At 38.2% G+C, this 20424-nt stretch overlaps 3 protein-coding genes and 2 long non-coding RNA genes across 8 annotated transcripts in view; 4 read left to right on the top strand and 1 right to left on the bottom strand.

Moving 5' to 3' along the window:
* LOC124211646 (uncharacterized) overlaps positions 1-5368 on the top strand; it is a 63533-nt gene extending 58165 nt beyond the window's left edge. Inside the window, exon 3 of the long non-coding RNA XR_011176293.1 lies at positions 4851-5368. This is a non-coding gene — a long non-coding RNA (uncharacterized lncRNA). The remainder of the gene's footprint in view (positions 1-4850) is intronic.
* On the top strand, positions 1734-3088 carry LOC124211645 (uncharacterized). The gene is made up of 2 exons (XR_006881490.2): positions 1734-1851; positions 1962-3088. It is a non-coding gene; the product is annotated as an uncharacterized lncRNA (long non-coding RNA).
* A 3384-nt stretch (positions 5369-8752) lies between the features above and the next one.
* On the top strand, positions 8753-11554 carry SmB (small ribonucleoprotein particle protein SmB). Its single transcript, XM_046610943.2, has 3 exons — positions 8753-8918; positions 9080-9614; positions 11356-11554. Exons 1-3 carry the CDS (start codon positions 8916-8918, stop codon positions 11469-11471), a joined length of 654 nt encoding a protein of 217 aa, XP_046466899.1. The 5' UTR covers positions 8753-8915; the 3' UTR covers positions 11472-11554.
* A 363-nt stretch (positions 11555-11917) lies between these two features.
* LOC124211632 (BRCA2-interacting transcriptional repressor EMSY) lies at positions 11918-19196 on the bottom strand. Of its 4 annotated transcripts, none has more exons than XM_046610924.1 (14): positions 19112-19196; positions 17328-17502; positions 16986-17167; positions 16554-16675; positions 16186-16314; positions 15901-16066; positions 14623-14874; positions 14345-14488; positions 14006-14145; positions 13789-13920; positions 13544-13660; positions 13111-13358; positions 12864-13030; positions 11918-12325 (listed from the first exon to the last, which is right to left on the bottom strand). In XM_046610924.1, the coding sequence occupies exons 1-14, from the start codon at positions 19194-19196 to the stop codon at positions 12096-12098; spliced, it is 2289 nt and encodes a 762-aa protein (XP_046466880.1). In that variant the 3' UTR covers positions 11918-12095. The 4 variants fall into 4 exon arrangements, 3 of the variants coding, with proteins under 3 accessions (XP_046466880.1, XP_046466878.1, XP_046466879.1); XM_046610922.2 differs by having other exon boundaries at positions 13544-13717; XM_046610923.2 differs by lacking the exon at positions 19112-19196 and adding an exon at positions 18575-19082 and having other exon boundaries at positions 13544-13717.
* A 230-nt stretch (positions 19197-19426) lies between these two features.
* EMC5 (ER membrane protein complex subunit 5) lies at positions 19427-20293 on the top strand. Its single transcript, XM_046610944.2, has 3 exons — positions 19427-19584; positions 19721-19773; positions 19922-20293. Exons 1-3 carry the CDS (start codon positions 19503-19505, stop codon positions 20153-20155), a joined length of 369 nt encoding a protein of 122 aa, XP_046466900.1. The 5' UTR covers positions 19427-19502; the 3' UTR covers positions 20156-20293.
* The last annotated feature ends 131 nt before the right edge of the window (positions 20294-20424 follow it).

Here is a 20424-nt window from a genome sequence, read left to right on the forward strand (position 1 = left end):
TGGTTTCCCCCGAGAAACACGCGTGCGAGTCAGACAAAGACGGTGCGAACGACGCAGAGGACGCGGTGACCTGCGGCGCGTGCATCAACACACTCCACATCGCACAGAAACAAGCGCAAAATCCCACGTTCCTACGACTCGTCCTATATATACCGGCACGCACGGCGCTTTGTCATTGTTGATCGTCGTGTCCGTGGTCGCTACCGCTGGTGGAACGTTCGGCGCGATGGCGGCGATTCACCACAAACAAAACACCCCCAGCTTTCTTTCTTTCTTTCTTTCTTTCACTTTCAACCAGCCTCGATTTTTCCTTCGCACATCTCCGCCACTTCGAAACCCAGCCCGGATCTGACCTCTGCCAGGGTACCAGGACGCTGCATCATTCAGGACACCTATCGTCATCCCAACCCTTTCCGCTGCTCACCCAGGGAAATTGACTTAGGCCCCGAGGTTGGACCCGTTCCATTTATTCGGGGGGGGGGGGGGGGGGGGGGGGGGGGGGGCAAAGATTATGAATTTATTTTACAGTGCAAGAAATATTGCTACAATGTTACATTGCTACATTGTAGGAATAGCTCAAAGCTGCGTAAAATGACATGTTGAACTTCTGTACATTGCAATAAATATTGCTACAATGTTGACATTTAGAACTTTGCAGGAATATTGCAGCAATGTTACCAAGTTTTGTTGTATGTTGTGTTGTAAACTCTTGTACATCGAATGCTGTGTTTATGAAGTAATGTTATCGTAATCACGTATCCACATTTTACACCTGACGGTAAATGTTCCGATTATTCAGCATATTAGGTTGCAAATAGTCGCCTTCCTAATGTTCCTGAAAGAATGGCGACCGAAGCAATGGATGAGTGAAACAAACAAAATTGTTATTTAGTGATTTTAAAGGTATTTTATTCGATCATTACAGCACTATAGCAAGTGCACGTAATGTACAAGAGTGGGCATCAAAATGTTGTTGCGGGTTATATTGTACGTAACATTACAGAAACATCGCACAGCTTATACCAAATATTTTAAAACTTGCTCAGATAGGTTGCTGCAATGCTTCTGCGGTTTTGCGTGCTGTTTCCGATAAGTATAATTGAAATTTGTTCTTTCAGGTCATGAATATTTATATCCTGGTGAAGATTTTTTCACTGAAAGTCTAAACGATGTGCAAGTTGATTAAATTTCGCATTGTCACTATCTTTATCATCGTCTTGATCGTTATTATTTTTAAATGGTGTGAATTTTTAAATTGTGCTTTTATAATCGCCGTTCAGGTACTTGTGTAATTGTCAAACTTAGCTCAATTGTTTCCAAGCCGGGTGCTGTTTCACAATAGCAAAGAACTGTAGTTTTGAGTCGATTCGATAACCTTTAAATCAGTTCAGTTATGCCAAAGATGTGTTGTACAAGTATCTCTTCTTTACCGAACGTTCCTTTTATCTGTATAATACACATGCACACATACGACTTGGAAGAATCAGAAAATATACATCTTTCTTGAATTTTTTTCGATAACTACTAAAAATTTACTTAAAAATGAGTGACTCTTTGTTCGGAAACGCTCACTTTCCTCGAAATAGACGCACAGTTGCATTTGTGAAAAAGTACATTTTAATAAAACAGAAGTTATGCAGCTCTTGTAATGCGTTATTTATTCTATGGGCGGCCGAGGAGGGGGGGTCTGATTGTATGCTACGCCTCAAATTCCTGCAAAGCAGTACTGATGGGCTTATAACCCAAGAGTTTAAGCTTAATGGCTGTGCTGCATGTTCCTCGCCCGTTGCCATATTTCGCCAAACGTACATACTCGAATAGTAACGTTCTTTCAAGGATAGTAGGATTTTGGTATTGGAATAGATTGCATATTCTAAATATTTGAAGTTGAAATAAGGTTTATATAATAAAGAACGTAAGAGTATTCAATTTTTAAGAGCGCGATTGTCACATTATTTCAGATACGGACAATCTGACGCTCCGAATGGTGCGAAGGGTGAATCATTAAGCGTTTAGCTGCAGTTATGAACAATCATACCAGACGACGGAAGAGCAATCAGGATGGGGCCAAGGGCAGTGAAATCGAAACTCGTGCTGAACAATTATTCCTGAAAAATTGAACCTGGTGTTTTTGCACACGTAAGGCCATCCCGGCCGTGATAATACTATTCAACAAAAAGCGTATAGAGCAATGACCCACTGTGAGCCCTGCACGTGTAGGACGGAAAACCACGACAACCGCCTCTGGAGGGGCAACGGACTGCGTGGTGGTTCGAGTTCCCCACGCCCAGCCATGCCATGGCGACAGATGTAACTATCGATGCCTCGTCGTGCCCCTAGCTCAACATATATCGGGGCTACAATACCGTCTGAAGTCAGAAATATTCGTGCCATTTATCCGCACCATTATCCTCCAGTTGGTGTGAAAAGAAAGACCCAGCATTCGGTCTAAATAGACAATTGCAAATTCGTACCCGGCATCTTCACACTAGCATCTCGAGGGCGCTGCGATCGTACTGAGCAGTGTGGATCCCCATTCTGACAGCTTGGAAACCTAGGTTGAGGTATTCGAAAACCGAGAGCCGATTCTCACCCCGCGATCTCGAGCACAGCTTTTTAGGCTGGCGCTCGACGCGACGGCTGCCTCATCGCGCCTCGTGGCCTGCCGGTTTGCTCCGGTCGATGCGGTCGCCAAGTCGCGGAGAGGCGCGGCAAGGGCAGCGGCTCGACGGCTCTGGTGGGGGCAAACTCTACAGTGGTGTCGTACCTTGACCAATCTCAACGCAACTTGTTTTAAGCTACACATCGGCAACGACCTTAGAACATCGCAATCGCGTTGAAACTGAAATGGCGAAGGGAATGCCCCCGCAAATTACGACCGCAGGCACACAGGCTGATGCCCATGCAAATGTTCTCACAATATGTCGACTTCATTTGACCAGTTCAGTCAATATCCTGGATGACAATTTATTCTGGAAATGTGAACTTGGAAATAAATGTACAGATGACACACTGATATTCAAAGTTACCACAAACATAAGATAAAGTTTTTCTTTATTTTTTCACAAATAAAAATAACATTCTTCTTCCTGCTTTTGCATCAAATTGTCGTTTCTAAAATGACTGAATATCTACGCGGGCGTGAAGGTCAACTTGATCCCGTCTCAGTTATTCTATGAGTTATTTATCACTCAGGGTTTTTTTACCACCTACGTGGCAACTGGTGACTGTTTTCAGTTCTTCAAGCTGTTACACATATTTTTTGTTGTAACCTTAGGAACTTGGCAAAATAAGTCGCAACAATTTTAACATCCTGTGACATTACACAAAAGTAACAGTCAAACGTAGCTAGCCTATTCTATCAGCATTAATTATTCAGTTACTTTCGTAAACTTGGGCGAGAAACAATTTAAAAAAGTGAAAACTGCAACTCGAAAAAAATGTTACAGATTTTTCAACACCGAAATCCGGTTATTGTGTTGAACATCACATTGCTTCATCCTTCTCTTGGACAACATAGTTTGATTAGTAACCCCTCTTTTCTTTGCAGAGTACAGTGTGCTAACTGTTCCAATGGTGCTTGGTCTACACTCGCAATTTCCAATTTACCAACAGGGCACTTGCAAATCCTCTCGACCGACCAAGTGCAGATGTTTACGCAAGTAGAGATCTGCAGAGTGCAGATTATGCACAGCAGTACTTTGAACCAAACTGTAATATTAGCTGCTGGTAATTTAGCGTAATTATCACTTTTTATGGCTACTTGCATCTTCTACTACTGCAATTCTGGTGTTGTGAACAGTTTCCATTAAAATACGATCCAACGTTGTTTAACAATGGACTTGTAATATCAACAATATAAAAATCGCCAATGGTTTATTCAAAAATATTTCAAACCAAATCGTACATAATATTGACGTTTTCACTGCTCAAATCATCGTCCTTGGAAGATCGAGTAATTCCGTGATTGAGGATGAAAATTGATGTGGACGTAATTATGAGCATATTCTCTTCGAGACCACAAATAAAGAAACTGGTATTGAGATAAGGTCCGTAGTATGCTATTTGGGCTCCATTTCCATTGGTGATTTTACGTAGGAAAGCACAAATCCTACTGAACGAAGTTCAGAGGTTCGAAGAACAGAGTGACTGATCTACAGAAAATGTCGTTCAGGTCCCTTTCCACAGAAATACTGTTCTACAAAATAAAACGGGCGTCAGGACCAATTTTACAGAACCGAGTCCTACAGAAATTAATTCTGTCAGCAGAGGACCGTTTCTACAAAGTTAGTTTCTACAAAAATTATATAAAATAAGTTCAGAATTATTTGTCCGGAAACTGCATTTAATTAATTTGTGGCTCCGTAAGGTTAGAATAAGTTAGGTATATCTGAAAATACAATACACAATTCCCTGATAAGAATGCGAGTGGTGACTGTGTCCTCCCAAAAACTAGAACAAATTAGGCTTCTATCTGTAAAACCAAACTCTGTAGACATGATTTCTGTAAAAACTATCCTCTCCTGTCAGAATTCATTTCCGTAGGACTGGATTCTGTAGAATCCGTCCTGACGTCCATATTATTTTGTAGGACATTATTTTTGTAGAGAAGAAACTGTAGCATATTTTGTGTAGAAAATTCGCTCTCTATATCTGATTTCTGTAAGATTGGGCCCCCTTTCAATATGCGAAACACGTTGTCTCTATGATCAAATTGAACCTTTTCCAAAGCCTTACAATACTGCTTTGAAAAAAAAATTCAATTTGATCCCAGAAATAACGTATTCGCGTATTTGGAGTAGTAATTTATGTATCCAGAAGGAAGTCTGAAGACCATTACCATATTTCAGCTTGACGATCAGGATCAAGACGAACGAGCCTCTCGCTTTCCCAGTGTGTAGGTGGGGCGGAATTCACGGGGAAGGTCGCTGACCGAAGACACGTGTGCAACTGGTAGGCATCATGACGTTCGTAGATGCATGAAGTCACAAGGCCGTGAACAAATGCAGACGTGCCGCTTTCTCTTCCTACTTACTCTTCCTACAATCCATGCCTACGCTTACGTAACACCAAGTCTTCGGTTTTTGCTCCCCAAGCTACCTCTATGATAATATCCAGGTCGTTGGCCAGGCTCTGCGCGACTTTCAATCTTCGGTCTGACAGAGGGTCATGAATAAAGATTCCCTTTTTCCACCGCTCGAGTCAGTGACACAAACTTCAACAGATATTTTTTAATGACTCTTACACGTGGAATACGCGAATTCGTTATCTGAATTCACGGCCAAATGTAAACCAGTGTCAGATGTCTCGCCAGATTTTGCTAAACGATGAATAAGTTCTGAGTTTAATGTAGCCGAATCAATAGCACGAATTTCGTTTGATTTGATCTATCCAGCTTCCAGTTACTGCTAGTCATCAAAATCTTTATTTTCGCAAATATCTCAGAAACGGTTCGACCAATTTTGGTCAAAATCGAATTAGTTCCAAAGAAATGATTAGTAGAACCGAATTGATTCATCCTTAAAATCATTAAAATCGTACGCAAAGCCGGACGGCCATATGAAAATGATCGGATGCAATTTTTCAAACCTCCAAAACGTGAATATGTATTAAAATTGTATATAATATGCATGGTCATAACTTTGGAAGTATATACATCATTTTAAAAAATGAGTACAAAATCAATGCAGAGAATTATTCAATTCCTACTTTTCGGTTTCGAGACATAATTATATCTTTTTTTGAAACCATGTACGTACTTCTAAAGTTCTGACTATACGATGTATATGATACTTTTTCTGAAGAAGGAAATTACCAATAAGAAAACTATGTAAGTACAATGCGGAACTAGAAGTGTATTTGAGAATTATAAATTGGTGTCAGTGTTGCTGAGTTGGAATCATCTGAATGTCGACATTACAACGACACATCCGTCTAGTGGAGTTGCAGAGAACCCGCGTGCAGGACCGTACTCTTAACATTTCCGACTCTCGTTTCTAGGCTTCAGAGTCTAAGGTCTCGGAATGCGTGAGTAAACTTTGTTGGCGGTTGCGTAACCCACCGAATACTGTTACCATCCACAACAATCTTGTCGCAACTAAGGATCCGGTAGGGTCCCTTATTGATCGTTGCTGCGCTTGGGTCAACGACTCCACGTGCAGCTTGTGAAAATAACACTGTGCTCCATGGTTCCACCAATTGAATTGGTCTCGATAAATACCATACGAGTTATTATTCGAAGAGTATTCGTTGAATGTCTTGCAGCTTTGTGTATAATGAGTTAAAATTGTAGCTTGTGGATTGTCTCGACACTATTCCGGAAAAATGTTGGTACTCAATTCCCAGATATAACCCGCGCAACTATTGTATAGGGACTGTGCACACTAATACACTCTCACGGAAGTGAGAATGTGTAGCCATATACATACATACTAGTTGCGACATCTAAAGCCCAGGACGAAACTTGTAATGAAAAATGTATGCATGTATACGACTACACATTCTCACTTTCGTGAGAATGTATTAGTGTGCACGGTCCCTATAGTTTTGGAAATCTTGGGTATCGTACTGCCAATGTTGAAGAGTTTTCTTGTGGGAGGAGGTGGCGAGCAGGCCTTCTGCTCGTCGATTGGGCCTACTTTGTGTTTACGATTCTCTTTGAAAATTTTCCAGCGAATATAAGTGCCTTGTTTTTTTAAAAAGACCAAATGGGCCAGCGCCCCAACTACGATATTGGAAACCCAGGAGACTCAAGGCGCATGATAAAACATTGCAAGATAAAGTAATTGAAAGGTACAACTGCACTTCTAGATTTTTCTGTTGTGCCTTCCTAACGCGTGACCCGATCCAAATGGGACTGATCGTAATAGTTTTCTCTCGCAGAATTTATATCGACATAGAGTATAATGCATCTGATTTTGATATTTTTCAAAATTGGTTGGATGTTTGACAATAATCAGATGAGTCATAAATCAGTTTATCAAAATGTAACGTGAAACCGACGAGATATTCTAAATACCTGGACTTTACCCAGTACATGAAAAACAGGATTTTTGCAAAATCGCTATCCTACCACGTTCTGAAATTAACCCTGAGCCATTTTGCATCTCTGTGAATATGTTTCGCCATTTGTTATCAGCACTGGCAGTAGTTTTATATCTCTCCTGCTCTACTAAACCGATTTTGAATGAATGTTACACTTCTAGGAACGTCTGAGCGTTGGACCACGGACCTCGCAATTATAACTTTTGGTTGGCAGACGATTGTGTAAATTTTCTTGTTACAGGACGATTGTGGTTAGTCAAAAGGCTGACTCACAAGAACATGAAGTTGCACGGAGCTCGTTAAAACCAGGAAGTAATATTAGAGTGGAGACCGAACTCCGACATCTAGCTCACGATAAAAGTGGGATCAATTTCGGTTACTGAAATTGGTAGTACCGAGAGCGCCGCGCGCTGCGTAGCGGTTCTGAGGCGGATTCAGGAGTTGTGATTAATAAGCAAAAGAAGTTGCGAGTACCGTAGTAGAGGAAGAAGGACCAGAGACTGAAGTACTGCAGTACTGGCGTTACTTAAAGCATGTTATTGCATGTACCTACGTATTGTAGTTCGATATATGACGGCGCTGTGCTAGTTCAACAGACCATTACCCACAATTCCTCAACCCGCGTTTGAGACCACGGTCTCGTCTACAAGTCTCGTAACTCCACTCACTTTTCAGTGGTGTGGGGCTTCCCAACGCATGGAGACTACACAGAGAGACTGAACTCCATATAAATAAGTAGCTACCTGAAATAATATGGCACTGGTGTTCCGTATGTACCTACTGAACCATAATACAACTAGAACGCGCACTACATGGTTCGGTATACGGTTGCTTTAGAGCCGAGAGAGATAGCTCGGAGCTGAAGTGCTGTCTCTCTCGCACCGGCGCAAGTCTTTCAAAAAGCTCATACACCCCATTCACAGACGTTTACTCCACTTAAATCACTGACAAACTATTTTGCTTATTGTCAGCCAAGCCGATGCAGAGTCAGACGGAGTACCCTAATTGTATATCTTTCCCATAACTTCGGCTGCATTTTTCGCGAGGTCGATGGGATGGGTAGCTCCATTCAGTAGTATGTTGTACATGCTCTAAGTCCATGGCTCTAAGGGTCTCAACCATAGATATGTCTATGGTCTAAACTATGGTCTCAACCTGTATACGAGATCGTGGTTGGAAGTTTGGAACCGCCACGCTACAAGCGGCAGTATCTGTAATACCGAACTCTGTTACCGAAATTAGGCCCACTTTTTTCGTGAAATAAGAGTAGGAGTTAGGTCGCCCTTCTAAAACCGCTTCCTAGTTTTAACCAACTCAGGCCCCTGATTCTAATTTATTTTTCATTCGTAAAAGCGGTGATGAGCGCTATCTAGACCAATCAAAAGGCAGCGTTAAACGGAAAATTTCAGGCCCCTGGGGCTTGATTCTGATCACTCCCCGGGCAATCGTGGCTGTTCTACTACCAAAATATAGCCAAGAATCAAAGGCCGGACCCTTGAGTAACTTCAGATTGTTACATAGCATCCGGCTTTGCTACACTCGTTATACACTGAGTGTGACTCCCCAAATTCTTAACCCAAGTGTAGCCCGTCAAAAACCCTATTAAAGTCAGCCAATCGGCTGCAGCTCGTTCCGTTTCGCTCCTAGCGAACCTTTTGGTATTGGCTCATTCGGAACACAAATTTACTCCTACCGCAACTGCAACCACTTTGTCACTTTGTGTACGCTATAATTTGTGTTCACCGGTGCAAATAAGTAAAGTAGCAACGTTGTGAGAAGTATAAACTGTAGACCGTTTATAGAGGATTTGGGAGTGTAGAAATCACCGATATTGTGTTTCATACAAAAAGGTGTAATCGCAATTCATCAAAATGGTAAGTTTCAATTTTTAAACAACGTATAAGCGTTTATTTCACGACGATCACCAATTCTAACCTGTGATGCGGCACGCCAAGTCGTTATAACCCCTCAGCTGCGAATTCAATCCTTCAAGCTGACATTAAAAATGAATTAAAATTTACACATCTCTTTCCAGACGATCGGAAAGAACAACAAAATGCTTCAGCATATAAACTTTAGAGTTAGAATAATACTACAAGACTCTAGAACGTTCATTGGTACCTTCAAAGCGTTCGATAAGCATATGAACCTGATCCTTGGTGATTGCGAAGAGTTCAGAAGAATAAAACCAAAGAATACCAAACAACCCGAACGCGAAGAGAAAAGAATTCTGGGCTTCGTCCTTCTACGAGGCGAGAACATTGTCTCTCTTACAGTAGAAGGTCCCCCTCCTCCAGAAGAAGGCTTACCTCGTGTTCCAATTCCCGGTGCTGCTCCGGGCCCAGGAATGGGGCGGGCAGCTGGTCGTGGCATGCCTGCCAACGTCTCAGGGGTACCTGCTGGCCTGCAAGGTCCGGTTCGAGGCGTTGGTGGCCCTTCCCAACAAATTATGACCCCAGGTGGTAGGGGTCAAGTATCTGCACCGCCCCAAATGCACCCTGGAGGCCCCCCTCGCATGCCAGTCGGCGGGCCGCCACCTGGTATGATGGGTCCACCGCCAGGAATGATGGGTAAAATGGAATTCTCTTTGTCCTCCATACTTTAAATCTACTGCCCAAATACGGTGGTTACTCGCTTGGAAAACTTTGAAAACTGACATATTTCAGGGAAGTTTGTTTAGTATGGGAAAGTTGATAAATATCTAGGAATTATAAGGTTTTTGAAGCATAGTGTCACTTGACAGATTTAAGAGTTCTTATAAAAATCTATCTCATTCTTTCACAAAACATTGATTTGACGCAAAAATTTTTGTGGTATGATCGTTTTGACGATTGGAATTGTACTCTGATCGGCTAGGTCTGATAAATTATCATATAAGTTAATCATCACGCAATTTGCAAAATATAACCTCAATGCCACACGATTTGTTTTCTGAAGTTACAAAGTTTCATGAAAAAATGAGACTGCTTCCTGTAAAAACTTTTAAATCAGACACATGACACCTCGCTTAAAAATAGTGCCGAGCAATATGTTATTCCAACATTCACAGTACTTTTCCTATTTCTTCTGAAACTACCTTCTTTAGTTCCCTTTCTCTACAAACCTTCTAAAACTGATGGTTTTCTCTGAATTTACCCTGCAGCACATAGTTTCCCTCCAAAAACCACCCATTTTTGACAGCCACGTTCTTTTAATTTTTATTTTTTGGATTCTGCTAGCTTGTTTCATCAAAATATCTATGTTCACAGATATCAAAGGCGAAAAAGGGAATAACTCACATTCTATATGCCATTATTATTTTAAACAAGTGCTAAAACATCTTGGTTTCAATCATAATTAAAGATGTGGCATGAAATCAACATAGGCACATCATGATTTTATGACATTTCTTTACTGTTCCATAACACGACAATGTGTTGGAATGTTTTTATTGCTTGCGTGTAGAGTCTGGCTGTTATACTGTTTTTTGCATTCAAGATCTGTGAACGTGGATATTTTGTGTTATCTACAGAAGTCCACATGGATATCAAGCATAGCATCCTCAAATTTGTTTTGTAAGTGCAGAAAGTTTAGAACCCTAGTACCCCCTCATTCTCCCGGAAATTACTTGAGTTGAGTGCTGTGAAGTGTACTATTGAATCCAATCTTTCAAATTTCCAACTTATTAGTAATTTAAACTAGATTTCCCTCATTTTTCTCACTCGTTACACTTGTTTGTAAGTTTATTGAACTTTATTTGCATTTGTTTATCAGTATTTATCTATAAAGATGGTAATGATAATGTTGATAACAATGTGAATGTGTATTCTTAAGAATGAATCGGTCCCACTACCTGAATTAAAAGTTAGGTAAAAAGTAAATATTGTTTCAAAAATTTTCAGCGATGTGATTTGTGCCAATGATGGTGAACACAAGTAAAACAACAACACTATTATGTAGTATGGATGTTTCATTCATGTTCACCGTAATCGGTAATTATAACATTGCTGGAGATGACTACCCAGATAGTGTAGACCATTTATCTTGAAGAACAAAACTCCATATTAAACAATACTCATGAATTGCTTCACATTAATAAACTATCCAATTTCAACAGCTTCAAGCTTACAGCAAAGGTATTCTAAAACGTAACATGTTGAAGCAAAAAGTCAGTGAAAAACCGTGATTTCAGTCAGAGAAATACGGTAAAGCAAGCAAATTTTCAAAACCAAATTGAGTGGCCTTTCCTTTTTGAACTATTGTTGAAATATCAATTACATGAAAATGATCATGTTCTTTCTTAAGTTCTTCAGTCAAAGATACTTATTACAGGAATGCCTCCTGGAATGCCACCGATGGGTCGTGGCGGGCCGCCAATGGGCCCTCCTGGAATGCGGGGACCACCTCCTGGGATGATGCGAGGTGGCCCACCTCCACGTCCGTATTGAGATCATGTTTGAATCTATGATATTTGGATTCTTGGAAAAATATGATTATGATAAATAAAGAACTAATACCTTTCTACTATGGATATTTATCTGTTATCGGTCATCATTGATTATCATAGTTAGCTATTTACTATGTTGTTAATTTTTTTGAAACGCTGTTTTCAATAATGTTACTAGAAGGGGATTCCACCATACGGCACACCGATTGAAAGAGATTTTTTGACCAGACTCTGAGGCCAAACTAAAAAAATTCATCTGTTGATGAATGGGCATTTAGTGGGAAAAAGAAGAATATTTCATAGTATACAGGAGGGATACCATTGCTCGTATATTTGGAAATTAGTGCGTACTTTGCACAGGATGATTGTAGCAGAGGTAATGGTAATAACAGTAGTAGTAATAATCATTAACAGATTTATATTTGTACCAACAGAATGACAAAATATTTATTCAAAGTAATAGTGTTTTTTATTAATTAAGGTTCGTATAAATATCAAACAATAATATCATTATTATGCCAGGAAACTTATAAAACTTATCAGACCTATATATAAAATATATATTAGTATTTTCATAATCCAATTGTGATAGCTAAAAAACTAAACTTACGTTCACACTCCAATATTAACTATTTGACTTATCACTGATCGATTGCTGGCTGTCATACAGGTGTGTTAGATGATCTATGGCTAGAATCTGACTCCCGGCATCATCCAATAAGTTATTACTGTCGTTTTCATCAATGTACTGGAAACTTTCCAGATTTATATCTGCCGAACCCAATGCTGTGCTGAATATGTCTATCCCAGAATTCGATATGGATTCTCCTGTCTGAATATTGTTTATTGCATTTTCTGTGAACACACGCAGACTACAATGTTTTTCCGCTTTGCATATTCAAAGTATTAACATGACTATGACAAGATGGCGTCGCATGAGATTATCAGTTGATTGTTTTAGCCAAATCAAATTTATCTAAACGGACACAAAACTGTGCAAGTAGCTGCATTTTTTGTTTGTTACGTTATGTTGATGCAGAGTAAAATATGCGTCAAAAAATTACTTTTATAATTAAACACACTATCAGGATTTTGCATTTGCCATTTAGAGCTCAAAATATTTACCAAAAATTCGGAATTACCGATTCAAACAATCTTTTAGGATCAAGCGACTTGTGTGAAACATTTCTTCGTTCAATTTCATTACACATGAATTTATTCTGTTGTACAGACTGTAATTTCAGATACGTATTGATGATTTAAATCAATAGACTGAATTTCACTAAATGATGTCTCCTTCGTGAAAAATCATATGTATATATATATATATATATATATATATATATATATATATGATTTTTTATATATATATTATATTATATTTTCACTTTACCTGATGTTTCAAAGCTGTAGACACCAGTTTGAGGATCTAGTGTTCCTTGTATTTCACTAGCGCAGTCTAAATTTCCGAGTGTTTCTACCGAAATGTTGCTTTTCTTAGATTCATCAGGAACTTCTGTTTTATCAAAATTTATACTATCTGTAGTTTCTTTGTTTTTCCTGAAACAATTTACAGTATAAACATCCTACTATAATTTGCATCACCTCTTCTATAAACAGAATACACAATAATGACTGACCTATGTTCTTTCGAATCCATTACGAAACTAATGGTGGCACCACTCTTCACATATGATGATTTGCTAATAGGGCAAGTAGGAGTTTGAGCATCTTTGTTTTGTTCTTTTATCGACAAATGGGAATTAGTATTTAAAATAGCAGTCTTTGATTCTGAACTAAAAATGCCAGAAGCTTCAAGAATCTCGGAAAGGACTTTATTCTTCTTCATAGAATCCTGTCGCAGATCAAACACAATCATGTTTCCCGCCTGTAAGCATAATCACATTTCGAGAAGTTATTGTGTACTAGATTTGTATCAATTTGGACTCATTGAAATCGTATCACTTTCGTATTTTCCGTGCAAAGATCGAGGCAAATTATAAGGTAATGCACAAATCAAATCAGACAATCAATCATAAGTAGATTAATTATTTTAAAACTAGTAAGCATTACCTTTGCGTTGATTTTGACTGGTTCTGGTTGAGAAGAATTCAATGGGGACAACACGGCTAAAGATTGTTCCTCACCAACGGTAATTCTATGTGGCAGCAAAGCTATTGTACCAGCTGACTGCGGATTTGATAAACATACATTTTTTCCACCGACAATAACTTTGCCTAATACTTCCTAAAATTTAGAATCAGGGTTGTTCATTGCGACAAAACAAGAAAAATCACTGCTCTCAATCCAACAATTACCTTTCCAGCATGAGATAATGTTACACCTCTTGCAGAACCTTTTTGCACAACGATTACATTAGCTTTGGCACCCGCCCTTGAGCCAATATCAGATGTTATACTTACACTTTTGCTAGAATTCAATGTGATACCCTGAAAACACATATTCACAATATGTTTAGATATTTTAAGGTGATCCATTATATACCGAATGTAATTGCTTTTATTAGCTGATTACCATATTGACTGGCCGGTGGCCAGTTTTCACAGTTGGAATATTTTTACATGTCAATACTGTTGTGGTACAACTGTTATGAGGAGGACCAGGTCCGCTCGATGCTACTTCAGTATTCAGAGTTACCATTCGAGGTCCGTTTTCTATTGAAAGAAATAAATCAAAATATTTATCCTCTATGTTCTTTTTTCGAGAAAATTTTTTTCAGTAGCTGAAACTAGTCTCAGAAGAAGTGTAGCTAGTTACTTGAACTACCCTGATGTAAATGATATAAATAATTGTTTCAGAAACCTCGCTTCCAGTACGAAAGAACTTTATCTATACATTTTGAGTTATAGTTACGTAATGTTATCGGCTTTACTCCAATAGCGGATCTTGTACTTGAGTTTGTGGTAGTCATTACCGCTTGCACACACGCGGAAGTTGTACTACTGCTAATTATGACTGCATTTTGTACACAATTCGTTAACTGCACCAATTTCGCACCTGATATTGAAGGAGAAAGAATTTGTTTTACATTATAATATATAAATTGCGTATTGTAGCATTTTTTTAACCATTTTTTTTCATGATATAAAAATATAGATGCTCAACTACTTAAGTTATCATATTTTTATCACCTTCGTTGCTCGTTTGAATATTAGAAACTTCTGACTGTTTGATGTTTGCATTGGCACCTTGAGAACCGCAAGTAGATATTACCAACGGTGTCGTTTTGGGCTGCACCATTTGTGTCGGTATAGGTTTTACTCGTACTTTGCTAGCTGCAGTAACAGTCACGTATCCAGATACAAACTTGGAAAGTGACTGCCCAGTTTGAAGTAGTGTTTGAGAGCACGACGCAATTGGAGTTATGATGCTCTTAGATGGAACTGAAAAATACGTCATACGTGTACCACAATACTACCCTAATATACCACGGTGCAAGGTGTTTTTTCTGAAATAAAATGAAAACCCCTAAAGTTTTCTCTCAAATTTCACACTGGACTTTAATAACTTTTGTGAACTATTACTTATCAGAAGGAACCAGAAAATTTATCAATGGAATCTGTCTGAAATATTCTATTTTAGAGCTTTTCAGCAACTACTTCATTAGCAAAATGCTAATGATAATCATTTAACTGTAAAAAGGAATTCATAGTTTGGAAAAATGTTATCTGATAATCGATTGTGGAGAAAGTCAGGGTTATTACACACTTTCATTCTCGAAATTTCCTACGATTATCGAATTTTGAAAACCAAACAATCACTCTCATAAGATTTTGGAAGTATTTCTGCATGCAATGTGCGATCAAATGTAAAATATAATGTAAGGATGATTAGTAGGACAATATGGCATGGTTTTAGGTAAATTTAGCAAACATTAAGGCGCAGAAAAAATGGCGCAAGCTTTTACATCGTGATACTAAGTCAATTTAGCGTTAAATGTGCGACAGGAAACCACTTTTATAATTAAATACGACGGCCACGACAGGTAGAATAATGCATTTACTACCAACAGATGGCGTTTTCCGAATTTCAGGTTCCCAACGGTCAGGTCCCCGGCACAGAGCCTCAGATATTTCCATAGTGTAGCCAGTGTGGCGCTAGTAGTGTCGCGTGTGGTTGACGAGAGGGGACACAGCGGGTACATCTATTAGCGCCGCATAATGCGAAATACAAACTACATTAGGAGGGACACATAGGTATGCCTTTAAGAATTTAGTCGAGTGCCCCGGGGACCTGCCAACGGGACAAATATTTGAATGGATTCATATTGGAAAACATGTATAGAGAGTAGTTTAATTTACTTTGCCGATGAATTAGTTATTTTCTGTTCAATTTATGTATACGTATATTGAGTTGACGTTGGCTCATGAGCGTTTATATTATAATAGTTATTTGAAAAATTGAGAAACCTGTTAAATTTAATCTGCTGCAATTACTTCCACTAGGATGAACAGAAATATTTTGTTGAGATGTTGTGCTTGTTGAGCATGATGAATTAGCAGCATTTACCTCAACGTCATCGATAATGACGTTTCTTGACATAGCCACAGTTGCGCTTGTGGGTACTATAAACACCTGGTGAATATCAAAGAAAATCAATTACGTTTTTTCTCAAAATAACTACATTTTTTGCCTTTAGCTAATAATAGGCAAACGAAAAAACCACAGTAACAGCACTGATTTGATGTTTTTACCTTATTATGTAACGAAGTTGATACTGAAGACAATGATTCTGATGCTATGCAAGAAACAGATGTAACAACATCTCTCACAATTTTACCAGTGTCATCAAATGTATTCAAACCACCAGAGACATCTTGGAGCTGCAAATGAGGCAGTGCAATTACTTTTTTTTAATTCTTCACAAATTCTAACTATTTTTTTAAAAATACCATACGAAAGTATCATTAATATATTTTTGCCTTTCAGTTACAGTAAAATTGACTGTCCTTTTTACACTGGTTACAAAATTTCACACATCATTCAGGACAATTTGTAAATTTATAAATCACGTGTCTAATGTCACAATGATGATATCGAACACTGATTGAACTTTTGTTACCTCAACTGCTGATCTCCTTCGTTTTCTACCTACAGGATGCCTTTCTGGCTGTACGGCAATGGGACTAACGGGTGATTTCTTCTCTTCTAAATTCTCTAAGACAAAATCTGTCTGTAATTTGACTGGAAAAATAATTTACAGAAAAATTTACTGAATATACTTTACTTATGAACTAACAACGATGAAGAAATTATTTAGAAATATATCACGCGAAGACTAATATAGAATAGCTAAGGTAAATAGATCTCACAATTATTTGTAAATGTTGCGGTTTTTCTTGATGTTATGATTATTTTAACAATTAGAAACAGTAATATAATTATTTGAACTCTGAACCTGAAACTGACTACCAAACCTAGCACCTGCTGAAAATGAAAGAACTTTTCGTAATGAAAGGATATAGAGAGATGTCAAACAGCGATATTAACCAACCTTTTATATCTGGTGTCTCTTGTTGAGATGTTACCCCCTTCTTAGCATTGGCAACGGAAGTTGCAAGTGACAAACTGTTGGCTAAGGTGGTGAAAATGTTTCCTGCTTTCAGCCTAGGCAAAAGGGGAATCATTCGTCGACCTTCGATGGCCCAATCTGTACCAGTATTCGGGCCATTTAATCTAACAAGGTAAAACTGATTGAGTGCAATACTTATTGGATGTAATTGATGATAAAATATGCGAAAATTATGTATTGGGACGGATTTCAAAGAATGGGAAAACTTCTGTTTCTGACGTTTTGTCAATCCAACTAAGCAGAGGTTCAATCAGGCAAACTCACTGCTCCGCAATAATGGTCAGTTTCTCATCATTAACAGCACGACGAACCTCGGCACGATGTCTTTCATTTGAAATATGAAGAGCTTTCGCTAGCTCTTGCAATAGCTTTTGTTTTTCACTGGTAAATGAGCCCTGCGCTCGCAATACTGAGACCGTATTGCCATAGGCTTCTAATTCTGAAACGAATTACAATCAATGTGAGAAAAAAGTTTCACCATACGCCTGAATACCACTCCTCAATAAAATCATGCGCATTGTTTCATCTATTCTTCTCCTGTTATGGCGTATCCACGATACTTGACAAGTAAAACTCGACACATAGATTTTTCTATTGAAGTGTACTTGGCAATGTTGAAGGTGAATGGACGAAACTGTTTGAAATAAAAGTTGAGAAACAGAGAAAAAATGTTTGAATCGCAAAATCATCCATGCTATGTAACAAAAATCATTCTGAGCACATTTAAATAACACAAGTGTCTTTTTTTCTAACTCCTAATGCAGACGGTACGTCCATTCATCCTTGTGCCAATGCTATACTTGGGTAAACCATGTTTGTAAGTCTTTAAATTGTGTGTGAACTGAGGTTTAGCATGGAATTTCCTTGTACCATACAACGATTTACGTATTATAGAACTGTGCTTGCTGTACATATATTGTATAAAATCAGCAGATTCCATTTTTTTCACTAATTTATCGACAGAGCAAGCGATCTTTTTTAAATTTCCACCATTCCTTAACCAATTTCCGGTCACTCCGAGGGTTGTAAGTTATAGACTACCCAAAGGAAAATCTATCTTATTACTTCAATTAGAAGTAATTCGAAAACTTACATTGAGGTGTTTAATCGGTTGAACACAAGCACCCTATATCCCAAAACAGCTATAATATTTAATATACAAAAGATGAAGTTCTGACTTAAGCAAGTTCAAGCAAATGTAATCACAAGTAATACATGCTGCTTTCGTGATTTCATAACTACCCTTAGCAGCAACTTGATTTAGGAGTTGAGAGTTGGGAAGATGAGTACACTTAGAGTAAAATTGGAGTACGACGTCAAAAAAAGTTGAATAGCTCTAGCATGAAATTTGTTTCGAATAGTGTAGAATTAAACACATATTAAAGCACTGCTAAGTTTCCTTAAAGGAATAAATTATAGAAGTAAGTAAATAACTCAAAAATGAGTGATTTAATCATGCAAAATTCAAATGAACAATAAAATATTTAAATTAATATTGTACATAACCTTACCGAGATAACGTAAACACTTCTTACACTCATCACGAGACAAGTCTAGTCTGCCAGGCCACATTGTTACAGAATAAAAACTGATTACATTAAATACGAACGAGTTCCTACATTGTTTAAAAATAATTTTGGTATTTTAATAAACTGTCGACAACAATAATTTCAGTTGATAACGAAGTTGTCACATGGTCGATCGATACAGTCGAAGCACAGACAAAGGATGCGCTTCGATATAGGCTGGCAGTGCTGTCGCAGAAGTTTAATTTTTTTCTTTAACCAGGAAATGTTGGTATGCTTGTCTAATTCCTAGAGACTTTTTTGTGCTGATGGAGGTTTCTCTCTGCTGCTGGTGGATAATTATTTTACAGTATCCTTCGAAAAGAACCATGATCTATTCACTGATGACTGAAATATACGAGGGAGCCGGAGATAGAGAGATAGCATGGAAGAGAAGTGTTGTCTGCTTCTACTAGCTACTGCGCATGCATGACAGAGTCTAAGCTAAAATGTAATGTCAGAAATTTACAAAAGAAAACTCGCCTGAAAAGTGCATTGAGGCAGATCTCCGGTGTATGTAACAAGCTATTTGAAAGACTGTATCAGTGCAAGAGAGATAGCACCTCATCTCCGAGCTGTTTCTTTCTGTGAAAAGCCTGCCGTATACCGAGCCATCCAGTAAACGTTCCAGTCACGTTCCAGTATTATCATTAACTATCATATTTCAGTGAGTGAAACTTGAGTGAAATATGAAGAACATCGCCTAGGGATATACCATATTTCATAATATTCCAGTGCGCACCTACAATCGAGTACAGTAAATGCATAGATTCTCAAGTTGTAATCAGTCAACGGATTCTATGAGTATATAAATGCGCATAACCTCTGAATATCTTACAACGCTAGCGTTGAATAAAAATTTCAAAAACGCGAAATGAGTGCCACTACGCTACACAAAGTAATTTTGATTATTGGTTTTATTTCCTTGCTGCATGCAGCATACTCAGCGGCTCAGCGTAAGTTCACCAAACTAGAATAAGAAAATTTACTAATCTCATATAATTAACACGAAATAATGACATTCATTTTTACACACCCATCAAATATTTGTAATCATTTTGTTCAACTAATGAATTTCTTATATGCTTTTAGATCGATCATATTTACGTATAACGGAGCAAGAATTTATAACATTACCTGTAGACGTGAGTAATTATTACCAATCAATAGCTGCGCAGAGTGCAATACATGATTATAACTAAATTTTCTTCTCAGCTTAAGCTTCTTGTTCTTATGTTCACAGTTCATGAATATCAATAAACAAATAAAAAGAATAATGATCGCTAATTTCAGATTATAACGCAAGGTATTGCAAGTCTCTTCCTAGTCATGTACGCAGTCATGTTTATAGCAGGCGATTTCAAAGAAATACGTGCTGCGGTTGACTTGGAAAGTAAATCATGGGAAACACTGAGGAACCTGCCATCTTTTCAGATGTATAATCACCGTGGTAGATCGCTATCCCCATACTATTTACCACAGGTTCAGAAATCATCTCTTGAAGATAACTTGCTGACAATGAATTGAGAACACACTGTTTGGCATAAATTATTTATGTATTTATTATGTAACATAACTGGGCACCATGTCAGTAAATATATGCTTGACAATATGGTTTAAATCACAATGCACAAAATTCCAAAAGATTAAAGCATCCAATAAGAATATTGGTCTACTCAATTTTCAAGTTCTATTGCTGTAGGTGTTACAATATTAGATCAGTATACCCTCGTCCAATTTACTATGTAACAGTATTTGTCTAACTTTATGTTCGCAAAGATTCTGGTGGTAGTGAA

Source organism: Neodiprion pinetum, chromosome 2 (genome assembly GCF_021155775.2).
Source record: "Neodiprion pinetum isolate iyNeoPine1 chromosome 2, iyNeoPine1.2, whole genome shotgun sequence".
NCBI classification, from domain to species: domain Eukaryota; kingdom Metazoa; phylum Arthropoda; class Insecta; order Hymenoptera; family Diprionidae; genus Neodiprion; species Neodiprion pinetum.

Excerpts from the sequence above, each read along its gene's own strand:
- SmB (XM_046610943.2), top strand. Across the intron at positions 9,615-11,355 it reads TCCACCGCCAGGAATGATGG|GAATGCCTCCTGGAATGCCA; the intron begins GTAAAATGGAAT and ends TACTTATTACAG.
- LOC124211632 (XM_046610922.2), bottom strand. The coding sequence starts at position 19,196 with ATGAGGTGCTATCTCTCTTGCACTGATACAGTCTTTCAAATAGCTTGT. Across the intron at positions 13,921-14,005 it reads GCCACCGGCCAGTCAATATG|GGTATCACATTGAATTCTAG; the intron begins GTAATCAGCTAA and ends ATGTGTTTTCAG. Across the intron at positions 13,031-13,110 it reads ATGGATTCGAAAGAACATAG|GAAAAACAAAGAAACTACAG; the intron begins GTCAGTCATTAT and ends AAATTGTTTCAG.
- EMC5 (XM_046610944.2), top strand. The coding sequence starts at position 19,503 with ATGAGTGCCACTACGCTACACAAAGTAATTTTGATTATTGGTTTTATT. Across the intron at positions 19,585-19,720 it reads AGCATACTCAGCGGCTCAGC|ATCGATCATATTTACGTATA; the intron begins GTAAGTTCACCA and ends ATATGCTTTTAG. Across the intron at positions 19,774-19,921 it reads TTATAACATTACCTGTAGAC|ATTATAACGCAAGGTATTGC; the intron begins GTGAGTAATTAT and ends CGCTAATTTCAG.